The 27,281-nt window shown below is 40.6% G+C and overlaps 3 protein-coding genes and 1 pseudogene across 3 annotated transcripts; 1 reads left to right on the forward strand and 3 right to left on the reverse strand.

Annotated features, from left to right (window-relative positions):
* Positions 1-2,082: 2,082 nt before the first annotated feature.
* Positions 2,083-7,122, reverse strand: LOC146609992 (glutathione S-transferase A-like). Its single transcript, XM_085346555.1, has 6 exons — positions 6,912-7,122; positions 4,312-4,377; positions 4,097-4,202; positions 2,963-3,081; positions 2,744-2,832; positions 2,083-2,615 (listed from the first exon to the last, which is right to left on the reverse strand). Exons 1-6 carry the CDS (start codon positions 7,077-7,079, stop codon positions 2,483-2,485), a joined length of 681 nt encoding a protein of 226 aa, XP_085202681.1. The 5' UTR covers positions 7,080-7,122; the 3' UTR covers positions 2,083-2,482.
* Positions 7,123-10,501: 3,379 nt separating this feature from the next.
* Positions 10,502-11,776, forward strand: LOC146609993 (uncharacterized; annotated as a pseudogene).
* A 911-nt stretch (positions 11,777-12,687) lies between these two features.
* On the reverse strand, positions 12,688-14,602 carry LOC146609994 (glutathione S-transferase A-like). Its single transcript, XM_085346680.1, has 7 exons — positions 14,435-14,602; positions 13,658-13,723; positions 13,455-13,560; positions 13,205-13,255; positions 13,090-13,163; positions 12,925-13,013; positions 12,688-12,820 (listed from the first exon to the last, which is right to left on the reverse strand). Exons 1-7 carry the CDS (start codon positions 14,600-14,602, stop codon positions 12,688-12,690), a joined length of 687 nt encoding a protein of 228 aa, XP_085202806.1.
* A 3,160-nt stretch (positions 14,603-17,762) lies between these two features.
* Positions 17,763-21,365, reverse strand: LOC146609995 (glutathione S-transferase A-like). The gene is made up of 6 exons (XM_085346556.1): positions 21,110-21,365; positions 20,191-20,256; positions 19,988-20,093; positions 18,415-18,533; positions 18,243-18,331; positions 17,763-18,138 (listed from the first exon to the last, which is right to left on the reverse strand). Exons 1-6 carry the CDS (start codon positions 21,275-21,277, stop codon positions 18,006-18,008), a joined length of 681 nt encoding a protein of 226 aa, XP_085202682.1. The 5' UTR covers positions 21,278-21,365; the 3' UTR covers positions 17,763-18,005.
* Between the last annotated feature and the right edge of the window lie 5,916 nt (positions 21,366-27,281).

The raw sequence follows: 27,281 nt of genomic DNA on the forward strand, positions 1-27,281 counted from the left end.
TGTGAATTATTTTTTGAGCGAGATCACGCACCTGCATTTTACCTGACATGCTGCTGTCGGAACATTTTTGTAGCAGCACAGTTTGAAACATTTTGTTTGATAAAGATTGTTGTATTCACAGCTATTGCAAAACCGCACCAATATTCTGAATTTCAGTGAATAATAATGTTTATAACGTTAAAATCAGGTGTAGAAACTAAAGTGAAAGTGAAAGTCTCTGTGGGGTTTATCAGAACCCAACTTTATTCCTGTGGGCTTTATTATTACGGTTGCATGTCAACAATCACAGCTATAGTTGACATCCATCTGTTATACGTATGTTAAAAACTGTTATCATCCTTGTTCGTGCTTTATAGATTCTTGCAGTGTTGTTGCTGATATTTTGAAACTCACAGTGACTCAGCAGTCGTGTATTTACAACTTCACACGCAGGCACTTACGCAACACTGGCACAGTTTTCACGTCTCTCTGTCTGATACCCCTGATTTTAATGCATTCTTTCATTTGACATCCACATTTCTAGCTTCACCAAATCCCTGCTTCTGTTTTTATTTTCTTCTTTTGTGCTTCTTTCTCATGTTAGTGTGCACTTGGCAGCATGGACTTCTGCATGAACAGCGGTGAAGAGAACTGCATGTTTGCTGCGATCGCTGTCTCTGTTATCTTGGGCTGTTTTTCAAAGAAGAGCTTGCTGTGGGATAAACTTCTGCAAGATTTCCCCATACATGTCAGAATAAGAAGCACGTTTTTCTTCTTGCCTTTGACTGATACATACATACACATATATTGTGTTTGTGCATTACTTTCAGTGTTTTCATTTTGCTTAGTTGGCATGATGTAAGCATTTTTTGCTGACTACAGCAACAGTTTGTTTCTGATGTTTTTATCAGGTCCACTGATAACCTGGCAACCTGGTTGCATGCCACACGCATTACTTGTCCATTAGTGGAATTTTATATCCGTTCTTTTGTTTTCTTTGTCACACAAGGCTCCCATTGAAAATAGAGGAACTCCTTAGTGTACCACCTTATATGAATAAAGGTTAACTGAGAGGCTAAAGAGAGGGCAAAGTCACTAGGTGGAAGTATTTTCTGATCGACTGTACATGTGAACATTTCAAATTCATGTGTATGCGCTCTCCTACTCGGCAGAGGCTTTCGGGCAGGTTTGTGCAGCTCCATGATAGTTACTTTAACCTTTCCAAGCAAGTACAAAACCAGGTGAAGCTCCAAGAACTGAGTACCTGACTCAACTCAATTCAACAGGTACAGCAGAGGCACGTACTATGAAACATGTTTAGCATAGTAGTGATATCTTGGGCCTTATCTGGCTTCATTTAACCATAACAACTGCATTCAGGATAAGCGGTCACACGCAGTGTTTACCAGCTTGGTAATCCAGCCCAGGCTTTTTCCAGCACGTTCACATGAAAGGGGCAGAGCTGGCAGCATATAACCAGTCACAAACTGCTTCCTACAGGAAGACGGGAGGTTTTTTTTGTTTTGTTTTTTACAAAGAAAATCAAAAAATATTAAGAGATTAAATGAACAATAAAGGCTATAAGCAACACAGCTGCTGCTGCTGCTGCTGGGTGTGATAGGAGAAGCACTAGTGTAGCATTGTACAGTATAGTATTAAAACATGCTGCATGAATGTGTGGAGACTTGAAAATGCCGTGGTTACGACTGGAAGGCTATCGTATACAGACTTTATTCTGCGTGACACCAGGCGAAAAACAAAACTGCTGATGTCAGAATGAGTGAAATGACGTTGGTGTGCGACAAAAAAGCAAACAAAATGCTGCAAAGCAAAAGAGAAATAAAACCTGTGTGAGCTGACATTAACTGTCCCTCTCTCATACAAGTTCCCTGATAAGAAGTTGACCAACTTTATAAAACTAAAAAGGCTGGGTTCATCCTGAAATTACCTCACTCAGCTTCTGATCATGCTTTGCAAAAAAACCCTCACGTAAAAGGGTTTTAGTGGTGCCTAGATGTGCAGGATCTGAGTTCATGTTCACAAGCATAATGAAATACGTCAACAATGCTGATTGACACAAGTTTATTTTTAACTGAAGTGACAATGGCCAAAATACAGTACACTCAGTGGGTATACATGAGGCTGTGAATTTAACGTAGCAATGTAAAATCATGCAAATGATATCAAATTGAAGCATGAGGCATTGGAGTTCCCTTTGTGTACAGAAAACTAGTTCTTAGTCCTTTTTTTCTTTAGCAAAAAATGTTCTGACTCCAGTTCACTGATATAAATTTATTAAAGGTTAAAAAAAAGTGTAGATTTAATTTTTTTGACTGTTGGTTGATGCTACATGACATCTCATATTAAAAACAAACAAACAACAAAAAAAACTGCTGTTAATGGAACCTGAACTTGTATCAGTCAACAGAAACTGTTGTTCGATATACACACAAACAAAAGCTGCAATATTATTATGTGACATTCATTCACGTCTGCATGAATGTCAGATGTCTTTCAGTGTGTCTTGTCCCTCAGGGTTCTCCAGCCAATGAGGAGGCCAGCTGGCTTTGACACTGGGTCTATCCTTCAGCAGATTGTAATACTCTCCCAGTTTAGGATAACGCTTTGCAGACAGCCTACAGATCAGAGCAGAAGGTAGAATATAGAATATAAAGTTCAGTGACTACAGATCATCACTTATTATACTGATGAAACATGAAGGAGAAGCAGCTGTCATTTCTATTTCCTTCTCTGCCACTCTTACCCAAATCTGAAAAGATAAGCAACTGTAGGAAAAATGACCACATCTGCCAGTGTGAAGGACGGTCCTGCCACATGAGAGCCTGAGCCCAGCTTGGATAAAAGAAATGCAAATTACAGCACAGTTTGAATAAACCAAAGCAGGCGATGTCAGCTTGTGTTTCTGTGTGTGTGTGTGTTTGTGTGTGTGTGCGTGTGTTTGTGTGTGTGTGCCTTCACATACCTTCTGCAGGTAACCCTCCCAGAGTTTGAGTTCAGTGGTCAGAGCCTCTTTGTTTCTATTCAGAGCCGATTCATGTCTCTCACCTTCAGGAACAAACCAGTCGTAGTAGATAACCGCATCTGAAAATAAACAAAACTCAATCACATGATGCTAAAAACATTTTTTACTGTAAAGGCATCGCAGCACTATTTTTATCAAGCACTATTTTTGGTAAAAGACTACCCACTCTCCAAGAGCCCACACTGTGATTTTGAGTTCACTGTTCTTTACAATATTGATGTTGATTTTATTGGGCAGCTGTAGCTGAGGAGATAGAGCAAGTCATCTACCAACTGGAAGGTCACTGAATTTTATCCCCTGACTACTCCAGACTCCAGTTTTCTCGAGCAAAATCCTGATGATGACCACCTGATGCATCTGTATGTGCGCACAAAAGCATTTAGGTACAGGAAAAAAGTGCTTTTGTGTGACTGGGTGATGAATGAGGCTTGTAGTAAAAAGCACTCTCTGTGCTTTGTTAGTGTTATATAAGCAACACTCCATTTACTATTGTACCATTTCTTTTATCAACTCAGAGTCATTGCTAAGATAAAGTCCGGACTTCCTCAAAAGGGCCTGGAAAACCCTTTTATCACTTCCCACCTGGACGACTTTCTACTTTGGTACAGAATAACTATCTCTGTGCCACCTGCTGTAAGTCAAGAATACAGCAGTTCATCTTTTCACTGGTATTGGAAATCATGAACACGTCCCTTCATTGGTTCCCTGTCCATTTTGGAATTGACGTTAAGATTTTATTGCTAATGTTTAAGATTTTTAAGTGGACTGCGACCTTTGTATCTGTCTGAGCTGCAATCATAAAACACATTCATAAACCTGTAAGAGCTAGGATATAAATGGCTTTCAAATACATACAAAATCCACTGCTCATAAACTGTCTAAAATGTTTTGTTTTGGGTCTGGACTTATTTCAGTTACTTATCTCCATCATCATCTAACGTGATGGAACACCAGTCTAGTAAGTTTGGCAGGCTCTGAAGGGAAGAGACTGCTTCCTCAAAGTTCACCCATATCTCCTCAAGCTGCTACTGCTAAGTCAACTGTAAAACTGTGTAGGCAAAGTTTTTGTCTTACTGAGTTTCTCGTAGAATGTGAGACCCTCAAACATGCGTTGGTACATCAGAGCTTGTTCTTCTTGGCTGTCCGGGATCAGTTTGTTTCCTTGGGACTTAAACTGGCTCTGCCATTGAGGAAAGAAAAAAACGCGCACACATATGAGCTTGTTACTGTTTGTGATGTTGAATTTAGTTTTAGGGTCAGTATAATTCTTAATGAATTAGAATCCTCACCTCCAGGTAAAAACAGACTGCATAGGAGTCGTTCACAATAGTGTTTCCATGTTTGAATGTTGGAAGCTGTGGAAAAAAAATTAGAACGTGAGCAAGACAAACTATCAAAGCTGCCATTTGAATCACTTGGATACCCGAAGTTTGCTATGTTAATTGCACTGAGAGCCGCCAGTAGCAGATTGCTATGATTACATGTTGTAGTGCATCACAAAGTGCAACATATAACATATTGTAGTTTGTTTTTGCCTAAGTTAGCTGCTAAAGCTGTAGCAGGCGTGTCACCCCTCCAATCTGCAGAACAGGTCAATATACAGTACTGTCATGCTAATAACGTCTTGCTAACCTTTAGCTTCACAAAGTATTTGACCCTGTTGTAAAAAACAAAAATCCTCGTGACTTTGACAGCTTTAACTACACTCCAGGTTCTTGGTGCTAACCCGCGTGTGCTGAGCAACTTTTAATCCGTTATGCCCAAGGAGAAATCAGGTGAACAGGCCAGTATGTTAAGATCTACATTGGATAAGATTTTGTAATATACCAACAATCAGTGTTGACAGAAGGGCACTGAACTGAAACAGCTGCTCTTGGGACACAGCTAGGGTTGCCAACCGTCCCTTAAAATACGGAATCGTCCCGTATTTCGAAACAAAAGCACACGTCCCGTATTGAGCTAATAATACAGTGAGAATCAAAAGTGGCCTATAACTTTTAATGGAATTAACGCTTTGTTTGAAAACATAATTCCCAGCCCCTCTCCTGCTTTGTGACCAATGAGCTGACAGCACACTTATGACAATTCAGATTACCGCTCATCTCATTGGTCGAGGAAAGGTCGCTTGCGGAGAAAATACCGGAAGACAACAGATGACCACAACAAGAAGCATGGCCAACAGGGAAACAAACGCCGACACTGCGGTGCAAGTCTCGGACGACAGTACACCTAAAGCTGGGCAGACACTGTGCGATTTTTTCAGTCACGTTATTCAGCTCCTGCTCAAACTGCACGATTGACTCGCAGGGTTAGAAGTTGGTAGGTCACGATGCAGGTCTCACACTATACGGCCCGATGCTCTGATGCGACCTGAGTGCTCACACTGTGCCTCCATAACATGAAGGTTATAACAGAAAATCTGTCGCTCTCTCTGTCTTTCACTCACACAGACACACCACCACCATCAACTTTGCTAAATTGCTAATGAAAAACATGATCAGGCAGCTGTGAATGAGCAGCAGTGTAAATCCAACTATTTTCACGGTTGTTGTGGTCGTGATAATTTTGTGATGCCACATCGAAAAGGCTCGGATGAGCTTTCCAAAGTTCTACAAGTTGTGCCTCCATCGCTTGTGTCCAGATCACACGCTGCACAGCCGTGCTGCGCCGTCTTTTTCGCTGACATTTGTGTTTGCGCGTGAGCAGTGTGAGCGGCTGTGGTGACACCCTCACGAGCGATTGATGATCGGGAGCTGGTCGTGAGGTGTTAATCACTTCTCGTTACCCCACGTATACTACACGACGCACGATGAAGGCCAAAATCGGTCCGATCACCAAAACCGTCGCACGACTCAAAAATCGGCTCAAAATGGGCCAAAAATCGCACAGTGTGAGCCCAGCATTAGAGCAGCAATGTTTGTTCCCCCTCAGAGAAAGGGAAGAATGGGAAAAGGAAAACACCTGGCTGGAAAAAGTTAATATGGGCATGTGCAGTGAATATCAGCGCTATGTGGCCAGAAGTGTGATAATATAATTTATTTTGTGTAATAAACAACTGCAAGGATAGATAGTCATCTATTTGTTGTAATCAATACATAAAAGTAATACATAGATGAATAATGATGATGAGTTAAGATGCGTAATCATGGGAACAAGTGGGTTTACAAACAGGAGCAGCTGATTAGCATTAGAAAAGCTGAAATAATACCTCAGCTGAAGCCAATTGTACTAAATGCACTAAATGTGCACTGTTACAAGAATATTTTTCGTTCTATTGTTTTCTATTATTTTAAGTTAAGCGGGACAGAGTTCTTTTAAAGAAAGATTTACTTTTATTCTCAAAAGTTAAGCATGACAGGCTTCTGTTTAAGAAGGAGACCTGTTTTACTGTGTTAATGTTGTCATTGTGAGCTAAAAATAAACGGCTAAATGATCATTTGTTTCCCATGTGTTCATATCACAAAGAATAGAATATGCATCTACTTAAATCAACTTCAAGTCAAATGGTTAAAAAAAATAATTTCACACACAAAAAAAGAGCTAGAAAATTCACCACACTGGGAAGGGTGAAGACAACTGGGTTGCCCGGCCCTGGCCACGAGGTGTCCCTTATTTATTTTTCAGGGAGTTGGCAACCCTAGACACAGCCCACCATTGGCCAAAGGTCAACTTTCACAGCTGCCTTTCTAAAACTTAAAAAAAAACTAAGATGGGCGGGCTGAATAATGTTGTGTAACCAGCTTTACTTAGCTAGTAGAGCAACAATACATATATCATGTTGATGAGGATGAGGTTGTTGAGGTTATTATGCAAAGTGTTTTTAAGCATTAGACTTAATGATAATATTGTATGGTACATTAGCTAAGGTGTAATTTTCTTAAGGCCCTACCTGTCCCCTGGGATTTATATCTAACACTTCTTTGGACTTGTGCTCCATTTTATCGAAGGACAGCAGTTTTTGGTTGTAGCCCTGCAGGTTCTTCTCCTCCAGAGCGATCATCACCCTCCAACAGGGAGGCGATCCGGCCCCCCACAGCAGAGTCATTGCCTTAGCCATGGTTTCAGAGGGAATTCTTACAATTGAGAGTGAAGTTGTGGAGGGATGATGAAATGAAGACAGCAGCTAGAGGAGCACAGACAGATTTATAGCAAGCTACAGCCCTTCCCATTTTATTGTTACGTAAAAAGATCGGTGCCTCAACACAAGACAGATCAAACACGAGCAGCCCCCTTAGTAACAGCACTGCTGATTAACTATTAACTACATCTGTGTGGATTATGAGTCGCCATGGAGACATTGTGGCTCCCTCTTTACAACGTTGCTTCAGTTCATTGTGGTTTTCAAGCATTCATTCATGGACAGCTTTGTTTTAAAAGGCCTGCGACAGCATTTCAAGGTTGAATCCAAGTTTCTGACTGGGACTCTGCAACACATTAAGTTTTTTCTTTTTCTGTTATAGATTTGCTGTCTTGTCATCTTGTTGCTTGAACCAGATTCAGCCAGGCTTTAGCTGTTGGACAGATGGATTCATTTCACCCTAGAGGACTTTGGGATCCAGAGGAGTTCATGGTTGACTCAACATTTAACATGCTAGCTGAGGTCCTGTGGGTACAAAACAATGCTCCTCAACCGAGCTGTATAGCTGGTGTGAGGTATTTGTGCTAATATGCTGCATTTGGATTTTGCTACATGTGGCGTTGTGCATTACATCGACTGTACAATTTGGTCTTGTCTGTTTAAAGGACACTGTTCCCGAAGTCTTGTGTTTTGTTGCAGTCTCTCTGAGCATTTCCAGTCTGACCTAGGGATGAAATTACTGGGATGTCCACTGCTAAGAAGATTGTGGCGTTGTGTTAACACAGTGGGTGACCAGCACACTGCCAAAACCTTCCTTTTTATAGTGGTGCTCAAAAATATAATTAAACATTTAATTACCAACACTTGGCTGTGACTTATCCTCTCAGTTTCTATGGAAGCAGAAAGTTTGAACTTAGTTTTTCATAGGACTGCATAGAAGACTTTTTTTTCACATGACTATATAAACGGTATTTTTTTAAAGTGACAAAACCTGTAAAATATAACACAAAAGTTTAGTGAGTGTTTCACTGTGCACATTGGTGGCTAATTTCAGGTTTATAGAGCCCTCGAGTTGTTTTATTTGCAGTTCCTGATACCTCTCAAAATAGTCCTTGATCATGGTTTACATTTTAACAACCTGCTGTTTTCACGTTGCACATCCACTGGTGATATCGCTGGATGATTACAACTGATAAAGGTTATACGGGGGGGCAGATAACATTCACAACTCACGTGATCATCTCTTAATATCTGTTGAAAACTCACGATGACTTAGCATGTCATGTACATGGAAACTGTCCAATGCATGTCTCTGATGCCACCTATGTAAAAGCAACCCCAGTTTCTCTGTGATGCTTCCTCACAAAACTCAGAGTAAATGTCCACCTGAGCAGTTCCAGAATCAGTGTGGCAGTGGAAAAAAACGCAATCACTCTCCACTACTCTAGGTCTGTTGTGGCTTCCAGATGATAATCTACCACAACAAAAGCACGTGGTTTTCCTCCAACACACTCCTGCAAAGTATTATTTTCATGTTTTTAATGGGTTTGACATTATAATTAAAAAATTTCTCCATAATAAGAACTTTTGCACAAGTCTTCTTTAGCACGTCATGTTTATTTATTTATTTTTTATTGGATCAAAATGCAAGATTGCGTAACACTGAACTATGTGATTTATGCAAAGTCATGACAACACATGCTTTCCTGTACTATTGTATGACTGAGGGGATGAGCCTGGATAGCTACTATACGACTAACTTTTGTTAAAATGCAAAATCATGCAAATGGTGCACTACTGAACTATCAGCCTAAAGAAATGGTAGCACAATGGATTTGATCAACTGTTGAACAGGAAAAGCCAGTTCTAGTCACGTAGCAGAATTCCTTTACTGTGGTGTGACTGGGAGGATGAAACTGGATAACTACATGGGTTACTATTGAAGTAACCTGAACATGGTTAGATCACAGATTGTCTATTAGGGTAACAAAAGCTGCTGTGATATTACATTAAGTGTGAGGAACTCCCAGCATGAATGTGTGACTGTCTTCATTGCTTCTGCTTGAATTTGTGCAAGTCTAGCATACAGTGTTTCCCGTAAGGGTGAGACCTTCCGTCATGCATCGGTACATTAGTGCTTGTTTCTCAGAACTGAAAATATTCAACATTTTCCATGTTTTAATTCTTGCTGTTTACATCGAGGTGTAAACATGCTGCACGTGGGTGAATGCAGGGAGCTAATAGAAAGAAACTGACAGAAGAAGTCAGGCTGTCCGGCTCAACATTGTGTTCCATAAGCATCTTAAGACTTTTGTTCATTTCAGAAAAACAGAGAAAGCTTTGCACTACACAAAGAGTACTGACAGTAAGAGTGCAATGCCTGAGAACGGATCAGTCAGCAGTTTCCTATATCTGTGATGCCCGAGATGTGAAAAGAGAAGCAGACACACCAAAACGGCTTCAAATATGCGCTACAGTTTTTTATAGAAGTTCATAGATTCACAATAAATCGACAGCTGTTACAGTTTTCCTCAAATGTTAAAACACAAAAGCCAATCCTGTGACCCAAATGACCAGTAGTCTAAACACATTTACTAAATGTAGCCACCATATACCAGTACCATAAACACATGTCACATGAAGACACAATTCACAAAACACAACCCTCTGTACTCATAAATCTAAACACATTTTTCCTTGCCAAAACACATGTTGCAAAACAACTCTGCTCATATTCTCAAATGAAAGCCCATGTGATGCAAAATGCTTGCCACAGTCACCAATCTGTGAACACAGGGAACACACCTGGCGTCAGTCACTACACACAACGACTCAAAATTGAAGACACCTGTTGCTAATGATGTGACCCCACCTATGAAAGCATAGTTTGGTGAAGATGCCAAACAATCACAATGGATGAAGGCATTCGAGCGTGCGGAAGGAGAAGAGCTGCAGGCCAAAGAGGAAGAGGGGATGAGATCAGAGGAGGAAGAGGTGAAGGCCTAAGAAGAAGAGGAGTTCGGAGTAGAGGAGGAAGACAAGGAGGCCAACAAGAGAGAGGAGAAGGTCCAGGTGGGAGAAGAAGACAACCTCGCACCATCATAACAGATGATATGCGAGCAACAGTAATTGATCATGCCATTGTCCATGGCATGACAATGGCTGAAGCGGGACGAAGAGTACATCCAAACCTGAGTAGGTCCACCGTGGCCACCATTATCAAGGCATTTAGACAACACAACAGGTATAGTACGCTATTGCTTTCTTTGTCACACTACAGTTTTACAGGCCTGTGAAAGTGGTCTGTTACCTTACATGTAGTTTTACATATAAATCAGTCAATTGACAACACATGTTTCTTTCTTTAGAGCTGAAAGAATGCCACATAGAGGTGGGAGGGTTGCCATATTCACAGCGGCACAAGAAACCCTCATTGCAGATATGGTCCGTGAGAACAACTGCATTAGACTCCGAGAGATCAGAGACAAAGTCATTGCAGATAATGTAAACTTTGAGAACATTGATGCTGTCAGTGTGTCCACAATAGACCGAGTTCTCCGGCGCCAACAGATGAGGATGAAACAGGTCTACAGGGTTCCCTTTGAGCGCAACTCTGCGCGACACATAGGACAACGTTACGAGTATGTGCAAGTACGTATACATCCATGTCCACAGTACAGTTAGTGGACATACTGTGTTGCTTAGTAGCCTACATTACTTCTGGACAATACTGTGCTACCTGATTGACCGTTCTGAACACCTGTACGCTTTCCCATGTTCACAGAGGATAATGCAGTTGGACGCGATGGCCAGACCCCATGAGTACCTCTTCCTGGATGAGGCTGGCTTCAACCTCCAGAAACGAAGGCGAAGAGGCCGTAACATCATTGGCCAGAGAGCCATCACTGAGGTTCCTGGCCAACGGGGGGGTAATATTACTCTTTGTGCAGCTATGGGTACGGAGGGGCTTGTCCACCGGTATGCTGTCCTTGGGTCTTACAACACCCAACGTCTCCTCACCTTCCTAGAGGAGCTAAAAGACATCCTCCTGGACCGTCAACAACACCATCCTAGGCTAGCACATCACATGTATGTGATCATTTGGGACAACGTCCGCTTCCACAAGACACACCAAATCAGAGAGTGGTTCACCACCAACAGTGACCACTTTTTAAACGTCTGTCTGCCACCCTACTCCCCTTTCCTGAACCCTATAGAGGAGTTCTTCTCATCATGGAGATGGAAGGTGTATGACAGACAGCCATACACAAGAGAGAACCTCGTACGGGCAATGGAGCTGGCCTGTGCTGACATCCCAGTGGAGGCCTTCCAGGGATGGATTCGCCATTCCAGGGCGTTTTTCCCGCGGTGCCTAGCAAGGGACAATATAGCCTGTGATGTGGATGAGGTGATGTGGCCCAATGCAGCTCGGCGACATGATGCCGCACAGTGACTGTGTGTAATACTGTAAAATGACCGTGTAGACAATAAAAAAGACTTCACACCCTGATCATGTTTCCGAGAGTACTGTTGTGTGCGATAGATTCTGTTTTTGCATTGAGTTGTGTTACAGTAGTGTACGTACATGCAGGATGTTTTTATAGATTTATAGTCTTCATGTGAAACTCACAAATCTAAATGCCTAATCCTCTGCAGGGTTCTATGACGATCCGTTACTGTACAGTTTATAAAAATATGCATTGGCAGTTATGAACCAAAGAACCTTCTCACAAATTGAGCATTGTGTTTTCAATTGTTTTGCTGTAGTGTGTAATGCTGTGTATAGTGTTTACAGTTTTGACAGCTTCGAGCTGCTCTCTTGGTGTGGGAGTTTGAGTTTTGCAGTGGGAAGGTGTGGTTGTGTTTATGTAGCTTTAGAGAAGGGTGTTGTGTTTGGACATTGGGGGACCTGGTGGTAACGTTTGTGACATGTGTTTTAGCATTTGAGAAAAACTGTAATGAAAAAAATCATTTAAATTATTTAAGGTGATAATTTATTTTGCCACTCTTTCCTACTTCCAATATTACAGTACATTTTAAAACTAGAAACAAGCTTCAGTCTATTCTCTGAAAGCAGCAACAATAAAGCCAGGAGGTGTAAAAAGAAGCAGTGATTTCTGGAAGTGATCCTGGGCCCACGCAGTGATTTCCATGACAGAATCATGCCAGTTTTTAATGCATTGCCGCTTGAGGCAAAACATCCTATAATGATTTTTGGTCTGGGTGCTCGCACACAGAGCTTTCTCCAGATTCACTGAACCTTTTGATGACATAATGTGCTGTTTTTTAGGCTTTTTGTTCTCTCCTTCTTTTTAAGATACATGGTAACTTGTATGGAAGCACAAGAGTTACATTGTTTTAAATGTGAAAATCCTAATAAAAAAGAAATAACTCCACAAAACTAGTGAATGTTTTTGTTTCTTGGAAGGTTTTTTATTGACAGGATAGAAAAAGATGCAAAGTCATGACTTCTGCGGTGAAGTTAAACTGCTGTCAGAAAAAACGGAATACGTATGAGTTACCAAAAGCTGCAAGCAAAAAAACAAGAGCCGCTCTGTCATTATGCAGCATCATCTATGGATGAATATCAGATGTCTTTCAGTGTATCTAGCCTCTTGGGGTTCTCCAACCAATGAGGAGGCCAGCTGGCTTTGACACTGGGTCTCTCCTTCAGCAGATTGTAGTACTCTCCCAGTTTAGGATAACGCTCTGGAGACAACCTACGAATCAGAATTAAGAAGACTTTCAAGTCCCGTGTCTACAGATCATCTTTCATTTTACTGATGAGACCACGTGGAAATGCAAACAGCCTCTGCGTGCTTACCCAAACCTGAAGAGTGCGCCAACTGTTGGAAAAACGACCACGTCTGCTAGCGTGAAAGACGGTCCTGCCAGGTAAGAGCCTGAGCCCAGCTTGGAAAAAGAAAATACAGTTGGAACAAATCAAAGCAGGCCGAGTCTGTCTGAGTTTGTGTGTTCATGCACATACCTTCTGCAGGTAACTCTCCCAGAGTCTGAGTTCACTGACCAGAGCTTCTTTGTTTCTCTTCAGAGCCGATTCATGTCTCTCAGAGCTTCTTTGTTTCTCTTCAGAGCCGACTCATGTCTCTCACCTTCAGGGACAAACCAGTTGAAGGTGTAGTAGATAACAACGTCTAAAAAACAAAACATTAAAAGATGGCACATTCATCTGTTAGCAGGTTCACATGATGTGAGAATCTTTCCATTTTAAAACATAAGTTATCCAAAGAGGCATTATTTTGGAAGTTGATCCAAAGGTTTTCTGTGTAATAACTAAATTTTTTTCCTTGAAATTTCCTGAGAGACGAGGCTCAGAGGAATAATAACACTTACTGAGTTTCTCGTAGAATGTGAGACCCTCAAACATGCGCTGGTACATCAGAGCTTGTTCTGCTGGGCCATCTGGGATCAGTTTGGTTCCCTGGGATTTAAACTGGCTCTGCAAGACATTAGGAAAAGACACACATTTAACTGGTGCACATTTTGTGATGTTGCATTCAGTGTGAGTGAATATTTTGTCAAAATGACGTTCTCACCTCCAGGTAAAAACAGGCTGCATAAGATTCATTGATGACATTGTCTCCAAGTTTGAAAGTGGGAAGCTGAAAAATAAATAAAGAAATGAATAACAATAATCATAATAATGACAAGTTATAAAAGTGTGTTAGAGTCAATAAGCTGCTGTGCTGGATCAAACAGGAATCCTTAATAATAATTACAAGAACAAGTGAGATTACACACAACGTGTCACATATTCAGACACCAAACCTCACATTTCTGTGTTTTATTTAACGCTGTTCCCTAAACAAACTAAACCCAGTAACACATTTTTAAAAATGGGCCAGTCTGGCCATTCGATTAAACCTGCTCGTCAAGTTCAAACTGGTTCTTTGGCAGTACTGGAAATCATCATGGTACTTGTGGGCAGGGCGCTTCAACTCCAAGCTCTTATTCATTATTATATAACCAAGTGTGAGAAAAAAGAAAGAAAAAGTTTGAAACCCAGCTGCAAACACAAGAGCTCAGTTATCTCTACACCCATATTCACTACGTGTCAGCTCACGATAAGTGCTCGTCCAATCAGGTGCTGCAAGGCGTCTCTTGGAGCGTCTTAAAAAATAAAAATAAAAAAAAGTCTACTTGAATAACGGAATCTTTTCCGCCAGAGCAACAACCCATATTTCAATGTTAATTAATGACCGTGATGTCGTCAGGGTTATTGTGCAATGTATTATGCAAAAGGATCAGATTCAAGGATATTCGTCAGTGTTGTGTTAGTAACAAGGGCTTGTTTGCAAAATAGCTCACCCTACCTGTCCCCTGGGATTTATATCTAACACTTCTTTGAACTTGTGCTCCAGTTTTTCTAAGGAGAACAATTTTTGGTTGTATCCTTGCAGGCTCTTCTCCTCCAGAGCGATCAGCACCCTCCAACAGGGAGGAGAGCCGGTCCCCCACAGCAGAGTCATGTCCTTGGCCATGGCTTTAACTTGAGATTCACGGCGTCACGCAAAACACAACAGCACATTTGAACTTCTCTTAACAAGTGTGTCGCTGTCCAGCTTTTAAAAAAGCGCGTATTGCCACCTACTGGTTGGAGAAAGTAACTGCAATTGTCACGAATCCATTTGACTTTTTCGTAGGGTGCACTGCAGTGGTCACTTATACTTAGGAAGGTCATCCTTAGGAGACCCGGATGAACCTGCGTGGCGGCCATAATACGAGCTATACTTATTCTCTAAGGCAGGGATCTCAAACTTAACTGAGCTGTGGGCCACTGCTGGAGCTGTCACCTTGTTTGAGGGACACTTTAGTGTTCAAGTAGTACAACCCCCAAACAAACAAACAAGAAAACAATGCCAAATATTTACAAAAATGTAGTGTAGTGTTTGCTTTTCAAATTTTCAAAAATATATTTTTAAATATTGTATAACAAGACATAACTGCAGAAGTTTCTCACTCTTAACTACCTGAAGCCTTTCATTGAACCAAATAAACAAACTGGTACTCTCTATCGGGCCACACGCGTGGCAGCACTTCTGCTATAATTTTGTTTGTATTTAACAGAATAAAAATGCAGACATAAGTACACACATTAGTTTTTGACTGCTAGTGAAAACTCTTTTAGTGAAAACATTGCACTCAACAACAAACAAATCCTCCCTAACAAAAAAAGTAACTTTAGGGGCCAATTTGCATTATATTTCTTCACGTCAACATAAAAGGGGTGATGTGGGCTTAGTGGACTTTGGTGTATTAAACATTTTTTAAGCATACTGTAAAAATCATTATGTAGTTTTAATAACAATTCATTACAATGTAAGCACTCACAAAGCTACTTTGTAAGATACTATAGCTCCCTCTTAAAGTTGTCAGTAAAACCTTCTTCCCAGGATTGCTTTTTGAACTCTCTGAGCTAACAAGCTAAAATAGGCTCATGCTGAGACATGAGATGGAAAAAATTCTTAATTTTATGTATTGATTACATGTTTTAAAATAGTAATCATCATCATCAGTAAAAGAAATAATTTTATGGTTTGAAGGTTCCAAATCAAAGAAACCATTGCCTCAAGTTATTTTAAGAGAAAACCCCCAAAATTGAGTAATGATGATGTAAATTTGGTTTCTTATTTGGAAATGTTCTTTTGCAGCAAAGATCTCAGACTGTTTTTAACACTGAATGTAGTCAGCTGTATGAAGCTGCATGAAGCTGCATGAGATTTTCTCTGACAACACTAATCTGTCTGATGACAGATAAAAGATCTTCATTTGTATGATAAACTAGAAACTTTAATCTGAAATTATTTAACACTGTGTTAATGTTGCTAATGTTGTGTTAGCAGCTATAAAGTAATTGAGACTCATGCAATTCATACAAGACTAACCAGAGAGGATCATTTCACGTTGAAATATATAAAGTGATACAGGACTGAATATAACATCATTGTGTAAAAGTCCAGAGCCTCTGAGCTTCTAACATTACACAGAGCAAAGGTCACTATCATGAAGTCCTCTGAGGGAGCTGCTGGTGAAGATGGAGAGTCCTGCTTGTTCCCTGCGATGAGCTTACAGATGATGTTCCTGAAAGGACAGCTCAGCTGTGATGAAAGAAAGTTTCTCCAAACCTCTGAACCCCAGAATTCAGACCCATCCCTGTCCTGTCCTCACAGTAAATGTAGCTGTTTATAATAATGTGGGCTCAGGGGGCTCTGTGTTGCATGCCGTCACTGGTTCAAAGCAAAATAAAAAAAGAACACTTGTTATCACACTTTGTCTCTGCTTGTGTACCTTCTATATTTTGTTGTCGGTGATAAAACAATCATATTTGACAGGAGACACTCCCTGCCCCCCCCCCCCCCTCCATATTCAAATGTGGTCAACCTCTATCACAATATAATATATTTAAATATTACTAGAATGGAAAGTTATCTCAATATTTAATGTATAAGGCCAGTGAATAAAAGAATTTAAGACAGAAGAAATGTTCCCAAATTGTTTTTTGCATATTTTATATTGCCTATAACATATTGAGTTTGTAGGTTTGTGGCTCGCTTTCAGCTATACAACGTACATCATGTACAGAGGAGAGAAGGGGGTCACAGCTCCTGCGACAGATGAAATGTAGACAAAATGCTCAAAGAATTCTGAATTGAAATCATCATCATTGTCACTTTGTCTTCTGTGGTTTTCAGGCGTTTTGTGCATTCCTTCTTTTTAAGAATGTGCCAGACTGGATTTGGCCACTCGTAGTTTAACACGGCACGGTGGTTAGCACCGTTGCCGCACAGCAAGAAGGTCCTGAGCTCAATTCCAACATCAGGCCGGGGTCTTTCAAATCAAATCACTTTTATTGTCACATCACATGTGCAGGTACATTGGTACAGCACATGCGAGTGAAATTCTTGTGTGCGAGCTTCACAAGCAACAGAGTTGTGCAAAATACAATAACATAAACAGGCAAAATATACGAATGGCTAAATCTGAAACTAATAAATATATGCACAATGTATAATAGTATATGCAAAAAAAAATAAAAAAATTTCTGGATGTGTATACTAAATGTTTTTCTACGTGTGTGTGTGTATACACATATTTTACAAATTAAATAGTCAACAATAAATAAAATATATAAACTTTCTGTGTGGAGTTTGCATGTTCTCCCCGTGTTTGCGTGGGTTCCCTCCGGGTACTCCGGCTTCCTCCCACCGTCCAAAGACATTCCGCTTGTGGGGATAGGTTGATTGGATAATCCAAATTGTCACTAGGTGTGAATGTGAGAGCGAATGGTTGTCTGTCCCTGTGTGTTAGCCCTGTGACAGACTGGCGACCTGTCCAGGGTGTACCCCGCCTCTCGCCCTATGACAGCTGGGATAGGCTCCAGCACCCCCCGCGACCCTGAAAAGGATAAGCCGAAGCGAATGGATGGATGGATAGTTTATCACAGCAAGTTCAGGAAAATGTCTAAAAAGCTCAAGAAATGGATCCAACAAAGAATAAAACATGAGGTGACTTTGTATGTGTATGGATTTTTTGTTACAAATGTGCAAGTCTTGAATCAGTGCTCAAACATACAAAAGAAAAACATCTCTACAAAGCTAATGCACATTTTTTTTATTGACAAGACAAAAAAAAGATGCCAAATTGTGGAAAGGATGCATTATTGAACTATGCAAAGTCATGGAAACACAAAGCATTTGAGCTAGCTTTGAGCAGGGAAAACTAGTTCTTTACTTTACGATAGTGTGACTGAGTTATTCTGCTATTAGACAAAGCTGAACATGTATGAGTAACCAGAAACTGCTGTTAGATATACACAGAATGCATAAGGGCAACAAAAGCTGCTCTGTCATTATGCAGCATCATGTTTACATCTGTGTATGAATATCAGATGTCTTTCAGTGTATCTTGGCCCTTGGGGTTCTCCAACCAATGAGGAGGCCAGCTGGCTTTGACACTGGGTCTCTCCTTCAGCAGATTGTAGTACTCTCCCAGTTTAGGATAACGCTCTGGAGACAACCTACGAATCAGAATTAAGAAGACTTTCAAGTCCCGTGTCTACAGATCATCCTTCATTTTACTGATGAGACCACATGGAAATGCAAAAAGCCTCTGCGTGCTTACCCAAACCTGAAGAGAGTGCCAACTGTTGGAAAAACGACCACGTCTGCTAGCGTGAAAGACGGTCCTGCCAGGTAAGAGCCTGAGCCCAGCTTAAAAAAATAAAATAAAAAATACAGTTGGAACAAATCAAAGCAGGCCGAGTCTGTCTGAGTTTGTGTGTTCATGCACATACCTTCTGCAGGTAACTCTCCCAGAGTTTGAGTTCAGTGACCAGAGCTTCTTTGTTCCTCTTCAGAGCCGACTCATGTCTCTCACCTTCAGGGACATACCACTCATAGTAGATAACTGCATCTGAGAAAACACAAAACTTTATACGTAAAATATTAGCGTTACAGATGCAAAATGTTACCACTAGATGTCAGATTGCAACTGAAAACTGTTCTCGTACCCCTCCCAATTCAAGTGCATAATCGTCCCTATGGTGGCCGCTGTAGGACAAAAATACTTCAGTGAGCCGACAGAGATCATAATAATTACATTTAGACGGTTTCACATCAGAGCTACAGCACTGTTTCTAGTGCTGTTTGTGTAACAAAAGATTGTTGTGCACACTTGACTTTAACATATTCACATAATATCAGCACTTAGTGATAAATCTGGAAATTTAAAAAAAACATATGGTCAATGAAATACACTGCTCAAAAATTACAGGAACACTTTGAAAACACCTCAGTCTCAATGGGAAAAACATGCTTGATATCTACACTGATAGGGAGGAAAATGTGTCAGAAATTAAAATCACCAAGCTACAAAGGGCTGAATTCAAAGATGCCCTGAAAACCAAAGTGAAAACGACGATGTAGCAGGTTAGTCCATTTTACTGAAATGTCAAAGCAGCAACTCAAAATGGTGTGCAGAGGTGCTGAAATGGATTTAGGTCAGATGAGTGTGAGGGCAAGCTGATGTATCAATTCCTTGATCCTCCATGAACTCCCTGCATACTCTCATCATATGAGGCCGGGCACAGTTGTGCTTCTCTAGACCCTTTCCACGTCTGTTACACGTGCTCAGGGTGAACCTGCTCTCATCTGTGAAAAGCACAGAGCACCAGTGATGAACCTGCCAATTCTGCTAGTCTATGGCAAAAGCAAATCTGGCTCCATGGCGTCAGGCAGTGAGGACAGGGGCCACCCTCATGAAGTCAGTTTCTGATTGTTTAGTCAGACATTCATGCCAGTGTCCTGCTGGAGGTCATATTCAAGTTCTGGCAGTGTTTGCCCTGTTCCTTCTTGCACAAAGGAGCAGATACTGGTCCTGTTGATGGGTTAAGGACCATCTACAGCCTTGTACAGGCCTCCTACAGCAACTTCCTGTCTCCTGGAATCTCCTCCATGCTCTTGAGATTGTGCTAGGAGACACAGCAAACCTTCTGTCAATGTTTTGCATTGATGTGCTATCCTGGAGGAGTTGGGCTACCTCTAGGGTCCAGGTATCAGCTCATACTAGCAGTAGTGATAATGACCCCAGCGAAATGCAAAACTAGTGAAAAAAAAACCAGTGAACAGTTAAATTCATCAACAGCAAAGCAGCTGAAACTGATTTAAAAAAAACCTCTGCTACTAAACTGACCAGATCAATATCCTACAAGTGTAACTGACTTTATGCAATACTCTGATTAAAAATGGTTCCTTTAAAATTTGAGATATGCATTTTGCAGCATTCCTAAGTTCCTTGAGAGAATTGAGGCTCAAAGGAATAATTAATAAAAGGAGAAATCAGGATTTGAAAATACAGATAACACTTACTGAGTTTCTCGTAGAATGTGAGACCCTCAAACATGCGCTGGTACATCAGAGCTTGTTCTGCTGGGCCATCTGGGATCAGTTTGGTTCCCTGGGATTTAAACTGGCTCTGCAAGACATTAGGAAAAGACACACATTTAACTGGGGCACATTTTGTGATGTTGCATTCAGTGTGAGTGAATATTTTGTCAAAATGACGTTCTCACCTCCAGGTAAAAACAGGCTGCGTAAGATTCATTGATGACATTGTCTCCATGTTTGAAAGTGGGAAGCTGAAAAAGAAATTATAATAGTGTCAGCAAGAAAACTGTCATTAGGTACTGTATAACAGGTTTTAATGCTAAGGCTACTGGGTGTTAATTAGGTTAACCGTTTGTATATCAAACAAATACAATTAAAAAAAATTGATTACTTATTTTAACAGAACTTTACTGGGATAAAATAACACTCTGCAGTGTTTCCCGTATTTATGGTTAAAGGCCAGTTTCCAGTCTGAGATTTGGAAAGTGTAAAGATGTAAATTAAACTGCTTATTTTACTACACTTAGTCAGCTGCAGGTTATATTCAAGAGCCCATATTCAACGATACAACCCCTCATTTCTACATTTTATTTAACACTGTCCTGCTTTTGTGCTGTTCCCTAATAAATTCAATAAGACGCATTTAAAGTCTGATGGAAATGTGCTAGTATATGCTAGTCAAGTTCAAACTGGTTATCTTAAAGCTTTAATATGCATTTAAACATTTTAAACTAGTCGGTTTTTATGATAAATGAAGACAGCTACACGGTGCATTTCTCGCCTCAGATGCTTTCATAAACACATTTCCGTTAACTTTTCTCTAACGTAAACGAGCCGCCATGTTGGTGCAGTTCGGCTTCAAACTCGCGTGCTCATTTCTACACGTGTCAGCTCACGAGAAATGTTCGTCCAATCAGGTGCAGCAGGGCGTGTCCTGAAGTGTTTTCCTGCACATCTTTATCCGTTAACCGTCCTGCAGCACAAAAGCGCCGATATCAGCGTTTATAACCGTGACGTTAACGTGAGATTGTTATATAATATTATGGCGCAAAGTCAAGTGTTGTGTCAGTTATAAGGGGTGGTGTGCTAAAAGCTCCTCCCTACCTGTCCCCTGGGGTTTATATCTAACACTTCTTGGGACTTGTGCTCCATTTTCTCGAAGGACAGCAGTTTTTGGTTGTAGCCCTGCAGGCTCTTCTCCTCCAGAGCGATCATCACCCTCCAACAGGGAGGAGAGCCGGTCCCCCACAGCAGAGTCATGTCCTTGGCCATGGCTTTAACTTGAGATTCACAGTTTGGACGGTCACTGAACTGGACGCACAAAGCAACAGCGGATAAGAAAAATACCCAGTTACTTTTCTTATGGTTTGTAGGAGGGGATGTCAAGCTTTTATAAGAGCGTGATTGCCATCTACTGGCTGGAAGACAAAACTACAACTCTATCATCATCTTTCATTTGCCTTCTTCATATTTTTGATAGTCACCACTGAATGATTTGTTGAAATAATAATAATAATAATAATAAAATAGGTTTGTTTGTACCTTCTGCACTTTGTGTAGTCGATGACAAGATGGTAGTCACATTGTACACTTCCTCCCCCAAATATTCACATATGCTCTGCCTCTATCCCAATACAATATAGTATTATATAGTATTTTAGCATAATTAGAAAGGTGACTGACCTGAAATAAACAAGCTGTTTTTATGAAAAATAACTGATGGAAGCTGTGTCAACATTTAATGCTATAAAACTTAATTCTGTTCCCGAACATTACTTTAAGTCATTTTATTTGTAAGCAAATATATAAACAACAAGCATCAGCCCCGGTGATGTAAAACAAAAATTTAAGTTGGTTTTGAAGACAATGGTCAGGTCCTGATGTGAAGCAGCAAGCAGGTCCAAAGTTCAGTGGCAGCTACAGCAAAGGCCCGATCTCAGGTATATGCAGAAGCATCTGGTCAGAGGACCTCAGTGATATTTTGGGAGAGTGTGTAGTTAAAAGATCAAGAAGGTTGAGATGATGATGTATTCGATGACTCAGAAACAATAAATAGTCATAAAAAATTTTAAATCACCTCTTAAACACATCAAAAAAGCCAAAGCAATGGGACTATGGTCTTATGTGGCCATAGCCTATTTTAGTAGTCAACCCTGGATAAAATACAAACATGAAATACTTTCTCAAAGCCAGCAAAAAAGAGAAAGGGCTTAGCATTTGTAAGGAACCTCAGTTTGAAGAAACTAGCTCTGATTTGTTTATCAACAGCTTTATTAACAGCTTTTATTTGTTTATCAAACTTGAAGCTTCCACCTTTAGAGGAGGGTCAGGAGGCCCGAATACTACCACTTGTGTTTTTTGCTCATTCAGGTTTCAAAATGATTATTTATTTAATTTTGAGAGGGAGATAGATCAATGAGTCATCAGCATAACAGTGAAATGAAATTTCATATTCTTTGAAAATTGATCTTAATGAGAGAATATAAAGGGAATTAAGTCATCCTAGAAATGACCCTTCCAGGACCCTACGTGTCAGTGAAGGAGGTGACGATGAAAACCACCCAACGTCATGGAAAGATTTCTCCTCAAACTACAAAAAGGTCATATTGCCACCCACTACATGGGACAAGGACCCATGACTAAAGTGCTGTATCAAAGCTTTACCTCTTATAACGTGATTTGCTGCTGCTGTGGTCAAGTTTTAAGAATAAAAAAATTAATAAAAAGAAAATCTCGCGAAAAATTAAGTTTACAATAAGCAAGCTGTTAAAATAAAAAAAACGGCCATAAAACGAGCTGTTCTAATCCCTCAACATGTTTGTGCTCTCTGCTCGTATTACCTTCATATTAAATCATTTTTTGGATTTTTTTCTTTTTTTTTTTGCCTGTCCCGTTTGGATCTTTAGCCATCAGAATTGTTTTCTGAAGGCCAAGAAAGATGCCAAGTGGATTTACTTTACCAAGTGGATCATCATGGCCTTGCCATATTGGTCCATTTGATTGACCTTTATTATAATTATGTATTTATTTGATTTGATTTTAGGTTGTTACAGACGGGACAGACATGACTGGGGGATAGGACAGGGAGAAAGAATGAAAGAAAGAGAGGGAGAGGAAGAAAAAACAGGGGAGAAGAGATGGTGAGAAAGGGAGGAAGAAGAAAAAAAAGAAAAGCAAACAAAACACCTGGATCACCTGTATGGAGATAATTTAAAAAAAACAGAAGAGAAAACAAACAAAAAAGAGCAACATAACAAATACAACACCATCGCAATAAACTAGCTAACAGTAGATACTAAATATTAATTATTGTGCAGCACGTAAGATCGACAGCACACAGTGTGCTTTGAGGTAGGAGCCAAAAAGGGTGTAGTTTGTGTGTGTGAGCACCCGTGTGTACACCTGTGACCATGAGCGCGCTTGTATTCAAAAGGTTCCTTCATGTGATGATCTGCTAGAGGGTGTGGGGAGCCATAGCCCCGTCCTCCAGGGCATGAAGAGACATCCAGACATCCAGAGACCCTCAGAGCACGAGAGACCAAGGAAGACCAACGGAGGGAAAAGAGCTGAGGAGAGCCCCAGATGAGGGGTCACTCAACAGCCGCGGAGCAGAAGCCAGGGGGGGTTGCAGTGACGGCAGCCAGCTGTGCCAGAGTGACCGAGCCCCAGGCCCAGAGGCCGAGGGCACCCCACTCCCCGAAGGGGCCCAAGCTAGCCCCAGGCTCCAGGCCCCGACAAGCAGCCACCAGGAGTGAGCTGGTGAGTACCTGAACGCCCATCCCCGGACACCAAGAACCACCAATGCATTGATGTCTGAGGGCATCTGCCACTGGCAGGGGGAGTGGTGGGGGAATGCCTCCCCTGCACCCTGGTGACACACTTTCACCCCAAGGCCCTGCATGCGTGGGTCATTGTGGTGGAGCGGGAAGAGGGAGGCAGCTAGAGATGGGGAGGGAAGGAAGGGAGGGGCAAGTGGCAAGTGGTTTTAGCCATCCAGAGATAAATTGAAGCCTGTTGGCTAAGAAGTAGTGCTGAAAGTTAGGTAGATCTAATCCTCCTTTATCCTTGGTCTTTTGTAGTGTTTTTAAGCTTATACGTGGGGGTTTATCTTTCCAAAGGAATTTAGACATATATGAATCTAGAGATCTGAACCAATCTTGTGGCGGTTTCGTTGGGATCATTGAGAATAAATAATTTATTTTTGGTAAGACCATCATTTTTATAGCGGCAACCCTTCCCATGAGTGATATGGGTAAACATTTCCATCTAGCCAGATCACCTTCTACTTTCTTTAAAAGTGGGATATGGTTTAATTTAGTTAGATCTGCAAGCTTGGGAGAAACATTAATACCTAAATATTTTATATTTCCAGATTGCAGGGGAGTAGAAGAATAATTATGGAAGCAGCAATTAATCGGAAGGACTGTAGATTTTAACCAGTTAATTGAGTAATCTGATATTCTTGCAAAAGGGTTTATCAATGCAATTACCCCAGAGGGATTGGTTTGTGAGTTTTGGAGAAAAAGTAACATGTTCTTGCATTTTTTTGATTTTTAAAGAATTTAGTTTAACATTGCACTCAACAACAAACAAATCCTCCCTAACAAAAAAAGTAACTTCAATGCCAATTTGCATTATATTTCTTCATGTCAACATAGAAGCGGTGATGTGGGCTTAGTGGACTTTTTAATAACAATTCATTACAATGTAAGCACTTACAAAGCTACTTTGTAAGATACCATAGCTCCCTCTTAAAGTTGTCAGTAAAACCTTCTTCCCAGGATTGCTTTTTTGTAACTCTCTCAGCTAACAAGCTAAAATAGGTTCATGCTGAGACATGAGATGGAAAAATTCCTTAATTTTATGTATTGATTACATGTTTTAACAATATCACTCTAGTAATTGAAATATCACTTTTGTGTCATTTAGTTAATTGGAACCCCAATTTGTTTATGCAAAAATATGAATAATCACTGCTGCAGATTAAAAGGAATATTTATATGGTTTAAAGGTTCTAAATCAAAGAAACCATTGCCTCAAGTTATTATAAGAGAAAACCCCGAAAATTAGAGAATCCCCTGTGAGCAAGCACTTGGCGACAGTGGGAAGGAAAAACTCTTAACAGGAAGAAACCTCAGACAGAACCAGGCTCAGGGAGGGCTTCAGCCATCTGCCGTGGCTGGTTGGGATGTCTCTTTCACAACTGAGGAATGATGATGTAAATTTGGTTTCTTATTTGGAATTGTTCTTTTGCAGCAAAGGTGCCAAACAGTTAAATTCTTTACACTCAGGAGCATAAATAGTTTGCTGTTTAAGAAAGCTGCTGATCTCAGACTGTTTTTAACACTGAATGTAGTCAGCTGCATGAAGCTGCATGAAGAGGGCATGAGACAACATTAACAAAAAAAGTAACAGATAAAAGGTCTTCATTTGTATGCTGAACCAAAAACTTTAATCTGGAATTATTTAACACTGTGTTAACATTGCTAATGTTGTGTTAGCAGCCATGAAGTAATTAAGACTCATTCATACAAGACTAACCAGAGAGGATCATTTCAAATTGAAATATATAACATGATACAGGACTGAATATAACATCATTGTGTAAAAGTCCAGAGCCTCTGAGGTTCTAACATTGCACAAAGCAAAGGTCACAATCATGAAGTCCGGGGGTTGTTCATCTTCTGGGGTGGAGCTGTAAAGATTTCCCTCTGAGGGAGCTGCTGGTGAAGATGGAGAGTCCTGCTTGTTCCCTGCGATGAGCTTACAGATGATGTTCCTGAAAGGACAGCTCAGCTGTGATGAAAGAGAGAAAGTTTCTCCAAACCTCTGAACCCCAGAATTCAGATCCATCCCTGTCCTGATGATCTCAATGTTTTTTTTCTACCAAGAGTAAATGTAGCTGTTTATAATAATGTGGACTCAGGGGGCCACCGTGTTGCATACCATCACAGGTTCAAAGCAAATACAGAAGGACACTTCTGTTATCACACTTTGTTTGCTTGTGTACCATCGATGTTGTTGGTGATAAGACATATTTGATATTTGACAAGCAACCCCCCCTCCATATTCAAATATGGTCACCCTCTATGTCAATATAAAATATTTAGACATTAGTATAATTACAGTGGTTTTCATTAAGGATAACTGATGGAAGGTTATCACAACATTTAATGTATAAGGCCAGTGAGTAAAAAGAACATTTACAACAGAAGAAATGTTCCCAGTTTTTTTTTTTTTCTCCTATTTTATATTGCCTATTACTGACTTCAAAGGTCTGTGGCTCGCCTTCAGCTATACCACGCACAACATGTACAGAGAAGGGGGTCACAGCTCCGGCAACGGATGAAATGTAGACAAAATGCTCAAAGAATTCTGAATTGAAATCATCATCATTGTCACTTTGTCTTCTGTGGTTTTCAGACTTTTGTGCATTCCTTCTTTTTAAGAATGTGCCAGACTGGATTTGGCCACTCGTAGTTTAACACAGGAAGTTCAGGAAAATGTCTGAAAAGCTCAGGAAATGGATCCAACAAAGAATAAAACATGAGGTGATGTTACGACCCGGCTCAAAGGAGGCAACAAAAAGAAAAAAAAAAAAGAAAACAAAAAAAGATGAATACCAGAGTGTTAGTGAGAAGAGGTTTTTTTTTTTTTTTTCTTAAAATGGAATGCCTGGTTGGCTAAAATGGCTGGTGCCACCAAGGCAAAGACAAGTTATCTCCCTAGAAGCTTGCCTCAGGTATGCTTTTATCCACACCTGACTAGGTGTGGCCAATTAGCACCAGCTGAAAACATTGAGATTAGGGGCTGCAGAGGGACGTAACACATCCTCCCTCAAAAGGGTTCCTCTAGGACCCCTAAATTTATTAAAAGCCCCTCTGAAGCCTTCAGGTCCTTGACCCACAAACCTGAAATAAAAGTAAAAGCTAACAGAAGCACAGTGTTCACATTATAGTTGGCATCTTTAAGCATGGATGCCCCTGCATGAGGATTTGAAGTTGCCACACTGAACACACAAAAAGGAACATGTGACCAACACAAAGGAGCACAACAGTCAAACCCAAAATGATTACCTGACCTGCTACAACACAAAACCAAAAGTAGCAACCAGAGATGGGCAGTAACGCGTTACTGTAATCAGATTACTTTTTTCAAGTAACGAGTAAAGGGATTACTATTGCAAAACGGTAATTAGATTACCGTTACTTTCCCGTAGGAACACTGCGTTACTAAAACTGTGATTTTTTGCGAGAATGTCTCACGACAGTGACGT

Source organism: Diplotaxodon limnothrissa, linkage group LG22, assembly GCF_057381915.1.
Source record: "Diplotaxodon limnothrissa isolate DT_005_m linkage group LG22, D_limnothrissa_male_GT1.1, whole genome shotgun sequence".
NCBI classification, from domain to species: domain Eukaryota; kingdom Metazoa; phylum Chordata; class Actinopteri; order Cichliformes; family Cichlidae; genus Diplotaxodon; species Diplotaxodon limnothrissa.